General features: G+C 40.1%; 1 protein-coding gene across 1 annotated transcript in view; it reads left to right on the top strand.

The window, feature by feature from the left end:
- LOC122263478 (uncharacterized) overlaps positions 1-7,500 on the top strand; it is a 71,128-nt gene that overhangs the window by 58,676 nt on the left and 4,952 nt on the right. The window contains exons 3-4 of the mRNA XM_086551044.1: positions 1,577-4,642; positions 7,018-7,359. Coding sequence (XP_086407170.1) covers positions 1,607-4,642; positions 7,018-7,359 — 3,378 coding nt within the window. The 5' untranslated portion in view covers positions 1,577-1,606. The remainder of the gene's footprint in view (positions 1-1,576; positions 4,643-7,017; positions 7,360-7,500) is intronic.

Genomic DNA, 7,500 nt, shown 5'->3' with positions numbered 1-7,500 from the left:
TGCTTTTCCTCTCCTTCGTCCTTCCCCTCTCCTGTCTCCCTTCTCCTTCACCTTTCCCCTATCTCACTTTCATCACCCCCCTTCTTTCTCCCTCTTTCTTTATTTCCCCCCTATCCTCTCTTTCTTCCCCTTCTTATTCTCCTTAACTTTTCTGCCTTCTCCTTTGTACTTTTCCGTCTCCCTTTCCATCCTTCCCTCGCATCTCTCCCTTTCGAGATCCTCGCCATTGTTAAGAGGAGGGGAGAAAGGACAGGAAATCAAAGGTGAGGAAATCAAGCAATCAGTACCACAAGGCAGTAAACATTCCTCAAAGAGATTTTCCCAATCCCTTTATTGTGATGACTAATCCGTTTCCTTTGCCTCGAAACTAACAAAAACTATGCCGTCTGTCTTTGAGTATTATAGTTAAATCCTAACATCCCTTTCGGTATTTTTCAATCTCTTTCTCGCTTTCATTTACCCTACCACATTTACATGAATGAATTTCGGATACGCTGAGTATGTTTGTATGTCGATGAACTTTCCTGCACGAATGCATAATTGATTGTACAAACTTAATAAACATGTCGCTAGACCCGGCTTGATTAATGTTGAAACTTACAATAGAGCAAAGACCCAATTCTGTACTGAGGACAGAAATTAACAGTTGGGATATGCGCCAGAGCTGTGTTTACTGCTTTCTGGCTCTTATCTCTTTCGTAATATCCATACCAGACTTATAAATAATTTCGTAATTATTTAATGTGAGTTTCGATGAATGTAAGTACATTATGTGAGAAGAGTATATTATTCTTATTTCAATCTTGTTTTTAAACTCCAGTACTTAATTAATTCAGAAAGCTATCGAACACTGTTATTTGAAAATATGCGGTCACTTTTATTTAAAGCGAACGACATATCGATAAATCGATTGTCACAGTAAACTACGTCATTGCGCTTTTCTTACTGTATCTTCACGGAAACTAGTAATCATACAACGCCCCATGGAGACGTTACATTATGCCAAAGTTATCATTAGAGTAAGGAGAACCGGAGGAAGGGTAGGAGGAGGAAGAGGAAACGCGAAGGAGGCCCCACCGAGGGAGGGCGAATGTTGAACTCTCCGGTTCGTTGAGTGTGACGGAACACGCATATCATTATCGTCTTTTTCCTCTCCTCGATAAACGCGGAGGCTTTCCGGTGTCTAGTTACTAACCGTGTGACACCAGCCTTCACGCATAATGCAAAGGGTTCGCTGTATGTAATATTTTGTATTGCTTATATCTATCACACACACACACACACACACAAGCGCGTGAGAGAGAAAACAACAATAATATATATATATAGATAGATAGATAGATATACATACATACGTATATATACATACATACATGTATATATACATACATACATATGTATATATATGTATATATATATATATATATATATATATATATATATATATATATATATTTGTATATGTATATATGTGTGTGTGTGTGTGTGTGTAGTCGTTTAGCTAGCTAAGCTTTATTAGTTTCCATAACAATTAGTTTTATAATAATATTAACTTGCGTCTTCTCTCTAATTTCAGATACAGCATGATTGGCAGCTGATCCTAAGCATGGATTGGCTGTACTTCACAACCCTCCTGGCGGCGTGGACGGCGGGGGGCAGCAGCTTGACCAGGGCCCAGGAGGTGTCGAGAACAGCATGCCCTAGTTGGGAGGATAATCCATGGTGTCCGTGTTACCACTTCGATGATGGGGTTTTCCTCGAGTGTCCTATGGTCTCTCTGAGTAAAGTGTCCAGAGTCCTTGGTCTTGTTCAACGAGCTGTCAAGTCCCTCAGTATATATGACTTAGACGTGAATGTGACAACACTGCCACCTGGACTTTTTACATCCAGTGCCGGCGTTTCCAGCCTGCAAATATCACACTCCGGTCTCCAGACCATCTCAGATGGTAGTTTTCATGGTCTGGAAAACACTTTGGAAAGCCTAACAATCATGCACAGTCAACTCACGGCTGTGCCCCAGGCGGCTCTGCAGACGCTCACGAGATTGAGGGCACTGGACCTGGAGGCCAACAACATAACAGAACTTCAAAGTTTTAGTTTTTTTAAGTTGAAGTTAGTAAGTCTCAACCTGAAAGGAAATGGCATTAAACTGATATCAGAGTATGCATTCGATGGACTCCACGAAACTCTGGAGGAGCTAAATCTTATGAACAACAAACTCAAACAACTCCCTATTCCAGCGCTAAGACGGCTGAGTAAACTTAGAACTTTAAAAGCAACCTGGAATCGCATATCCGATGTAATCAATGACGGATACTCGCGGCTGCCTGCACTTGAAGTACTTGATCTCAGTAGCAACCACTTCACACAACTGACAAGTTCCACCTTGGGTACTATGCCCGTTCTTCTCTCGCTGTCCATGTATATGAACGAAATTTCGGTTTTGTCAGGAGATGCTTTCGTTCAGAACACAAGGTTACAGACGCTCTATCTGAGCCATAACGATATCACCAATGTGGAGCCTGAGACATTCACTTATACCATCTATATCAGAGTCATTGATCTTAGTGACAACCATCTCCACTCCATCAGCAATGGAATGTTCAAGAACCTCCCGGAAATTCAGGAAATATTCCTCAACAAAAATAATATTCTGAAAGTTAAAAATGACACTTTCACAAACTCCACAAAGATCACAGTGTTGTATCTTCAAGACAACGAAATTCATTCTATTGAAAGTGGAGCCTTTGCTAATTTGGAATTGTTGTTCAACCTTCAACTTAGTTCCAATAACTTGGTGCAAATCCCTGCGGGTTTGTTCTCTACAACAAGAAGTTTAAGTTCACTAAGTCTGGACAACAACAGGATCACGAGCTTGAACAAAGGCACATTCACACATCTTACTGAACTTCGAGAACTTCGACTGCAAAATAACAGACTTACCAGAATAGAGCGTGGAATATTCTTACCACTGCCAAATCTTCTCGAGTTACACCTTCAGAACAACAGAATAAAGTTTATTGAAAAAGAAGCCTTTTCAATGTTGCAAAATCTCCAGCAATTAAATCTAGAGGGAAATAAATTAACTGAACTTCCCGATTCTCTTAGCCGCTACCCTGCAAATTTGATAACTTTGAAACTATCGAGAAACGAGATTGATACCATACATTCTGATGCATTCAGGGGCCAAAATAAACTCGAAATATTTTGGCTTAATGACAATAACATTACCAATATCACGAAAGGGATGCTGAGTGACCTTTCATCATTACGGGAGCTTTACCTTGAAAACAATCAGATTAGGCGAATCGAAGACAAATCGTTTCAGAACATGAAAAAACTCAAGCAGCTTTCGTTGTCTAATAATGAACTCCAACATGTCAGCTCCTTGCTCTTTGAGGGACTGACAATGCTTGAGAGACTTGACATGGACGACAACAAGATCATGGACATCGAACCACAGACCTTCCAGAAGTTGCCAAACTTGACCACTCTAGACCTCTCCAACAACCAGATCTTTGTGATAAGGCGTTACATGTTTGAGGGCACGATACCTCTTAGGACTCTCAACTTGAAAGGGTCAATGATAAATGAGATTGATCCTGATGCTTTTGGGGATCTCAGGTTCTTAGAGGAACTGAACCTGAAGAAAAACATGCTTGTCAGTTTGCATAAACTCTACTTCAGAACACCGAGTATCAGGAATCTAAATTTGGCCGATAATCATTTTGATATCGTGGCAGACGACTCCTTGTACGATCTGCCTAACTTGGACACTTTAGATCTGAGTGGCTGCAGGTTGGAGAAACTCCCAGCTCATTTGTTAGCAGAAGCATCTGAGCTGAGGACTCTCAATCTGGCTAGAAACAGTTTTAGGCTTTTAACAGCAGCGCTCTTTCAGAAGATGCGTAGATTAAGGGAGGTAGACCTTTCGTACAACAATTTAACAAACCAAATTATGACTTCGCTTGAAGGGTTAAGGAAATTAGAACTACTGACACTAAATGGAAATCCCATTTCTTCTCTGAGTGGATCTTTGAACGACTTAACTGGCCTAAGGGAGCTTTATCTGTCCAATACTAATTTGAGGTCCATGGATAACACCGTTTTCTCCAAACTGAAAAACCTGAGAGAATTAGATCTTTCAAGTAATCACCTGTCAGATTTACCACCTGGTGTGTTTGCAAATCTGAGCATCACAAAGCTTAATTTAGCAGACAATATTTTCAATCAAATACCTAATGCTATGTTCTTGGATGGCATGGCTTCCCTCAGGACTCTCAACATGTCCGGCAACCCAATGAAGCGAGTCACGGGAATTCTGGTGGCAGGAGGCCCTCCGCTTGCAGCCCTAGAGGAACTAGAGGCCTCGAGGACTAATCTGACACTGCTGACGAGCCATGACCTGCTGCTGACACCTTCTCTGCGCTCTCTAAACCTCGAGCAGGCGTCGATTGCAAAGATATCTCCCGGATGCTTCAGAAACCTCACGCAACTTACTCATCTCAACTTGGGTTTCAACCACCTAGAAATCCTCCCTCGTGAGAGACTCCGTGGACTCAAGGCTCTCTCTCACCTCAACCTGACAGGGAATAGTCTCAAGAAATTGGATCAGCTCCCCTCAGATTCGCATATGTTGAAGGCAAGTATTTCAGTGAGTTTAGCATCTAGCACTGAATAATTTGTTAGCATTCACTTTCTTTCCTTTACTTGCTATGTCTTTTCCAACACCTAGGAGACTAGGGATAGCAATGGAAAGACACTGTTCTGAAGGTAGCATGGCGAAATGTTTTCTAACACATTATAGAGCTAGATGGAAGCATGTCTATGGTACTTCACAGCTACTAAGAGTTTGTACATGGGATGTAGGACAAATAATTCTTCTGGTTCAATTTAGGAACAAAATAGATTGAAAGAAATCAATAGATCAAACCAAACAACGAATAATATCAATAGAAATACAAAAAGTTTAAGTAGTGTAAGTAGCAAGAACCTTCATCGATGCAGGTAAAATAAATAATACTTTATTTATCCTGTCAATGTATAGCAGCAGTAGTTACATTGCAAAGGAAGAATGAACATGATTGGTGATGGCCATATCTTTGATACTGATAACGGTAATGATCATAATGATAATGATGATAATCTTGATAACAATAATAACAACAGTAACAACAATGGTCATTATAAGAAGCAGAATGATGATGATAATCATAGTATTCAATGATAATAATCATAATATAAATGATAGTATTGTTATTACCAGTAATGATAGTAGTAATGATAATAATTATGATAATGATAATAATACTGATGATAATGATAATAATGACAATGATAATGATAGTTATAACACCGCTAATAATGGTAGCAATAATAATAAGGATGATGATAATAATGATCACAATTATGAAGATAATGATGATGATGATGATGATGATAATGATAATGATGATGATAACGATAATGATGATGATAGTTGTAATGATAATAAAGAAATAATGATAAAGATGATGGTGATAACGATAATGATAATGCCAAGGACAATGATGATAATGATTGTTTTTATTGTTAATATCATTATCATTTTCCTTATTATTATCATAGTAATAGTATAGGTCTTCATAGTGATAGTAGTAGTAATAGTAGCAGTAGTAATTATGATTAGATTATGAAAGCTTACTATGATGAGGATAAAATCAATGATGATAATGATATTGATGATGATCCTGACTGTGGTAATAATAACAAAAGCACAAAAATCCACTCGGGAAAGAAAATTTCCTAACCACAATTAAGGAAAGGCAAAGATATCTTGGAAAGTTAGAAAACGACAACGAAAAGATGAGGAACGACAGTAGATAAATTGAACCAACTGCCTTGAAATACATTATGGGTAAGTAGATGTATTAACGGTTAACAGTCTGTCTGTCTGTAAGGTAAACATGTGTGTCATTTGCATGGTGTTCCTGCACAACATCGAGCATCATTTCTGACCGGGGCTCCTCCTATAAAAGGATGCCTTCACAATTGGCCGCTTCTCCTTTCAGTAACCTGCTACACAGGAACAACACATCGAATGGGTAGGGCCAAATAGGGTAGTGTTAAGAGCATTAAAAATATTTGTTAAGTCGTCGACGATCGCCTTGCTACTTTGGGCTCGCCGTCAGAATTCTTCAAGCTAATCTTGAAAGTAATTTGTACACTGCCTTGTCTTGCTCTCTGATGGAAAGATTAAGGTACGTTAAGAGTGCATCTGGACGTCTTGTAGTTAGACAAAGAATTGCTTTGCATATCCCCCCCTTTTTCATGCAAGAAGTCATGCAGATTCAACTTAACATTTTGATATGGTAGCTTAATTTAGTTTTTCCCTTTTTTTGCGGGGACGAGTAGTATGCACCTTTTTTCTCCTAATTTCCTCTTTACTGAATTCAACTGACACGATATATTAGATCCTCTATAATAGCTTAGCAACTCGACCTTCCCGTTTGGCCTTTGAGTGGGCCGTGGCACTGTATTTTAAGGGTCTGTATCTTACACCAGCTTGTTGTTTATGTTCTTCACCAGGATCGTAACATTTGTTTAGCCGTTGCTGGCACATAGATCACCAGCTGCACCACAAACCCGTACGTTCTTTTGTTAGCTTGTTTACCGGAAACGTCGCCGTGTAGGTGGGATTGGGATATTTGCTTGTTACTTCACTTGAAATGATTTAATTCTGTGAGAGAAGGATGGCAATTGTTGAATTGGTCTTTGAAAAATCAATTTGTTGCCAGGTCTTCATTTTGATTAATGTTATACCCATTTAGTTGTGATGTTTGCTTCGTCTTGTTTGGTTATGGTAAGGCGAAGATATATTCTTCATGTGCAAAATAGCGACGTGATTTCTTTAAATGTACTTTTACTGAGTATCGCAAAAAAAAGTAAAACAAAATATTTTTCACTGAAGAAAAATGTGTGCGTGTTTTTATGACGGTGTGGCTGACGCATGTCCTTTATTATCGACGGTGCCCCTAGGTGCTGGACGCGTCGGGGAACATGCTGACGGAACTCGAGGAGTCCACCTTCAGGCACGGCAGCAGCTTGGAGCGCTTGCTTCTCCAGAACAACTGGATCACTACCATCCACCCTCGGGCCCTCACTCCACTCAAGAGCCTCCAGCACCTCGACCTGACCAACAACTACATCGAGGAGCTGAACACCGTCGCCCTCAAGCCCGTGGAGAAGAGTCTGGTGACCCTCTTGCTGGGAGGAAATCCGTGGAACTGCGGCTGCGAAGTGAGCGAGCTGTGGTCGTGGCTGCAGGACCACCTCTCCTTTATTCCAGAACCCGAGGTCGTCAAGTGCGAACTGCCAAAGGTGAGGCCGTCATTCTGCTCTGGCGTCGCATGCATATTCAATGACACGCAGAAACAAATAATCGGACAAACTTGCAAGCAACATATAAAAACATACACGCAAGCAAGTAATCTTACACGAGGTACATCCATCTATACAGAC

This window comes from Penaeus japonicus, unplaced genomic scaffold (genome assembly GCF_977035675.1).
Source record: "Penaeus japonicus unplaced genomic scaffold, GWHDUDI00000001_assembly GWHDUDI00000024, whole genome shotgun sequence".
Taxonomy (NCBI): Eukaryota; Metazoa; Arthropoda; class Malacostraca; order Decapoda; family Penaeidae; genus Penaeus; species Penaeus japonicus.
This window is presented reverse-complemented; position numbering and strand designations above follow the sequence as displayed.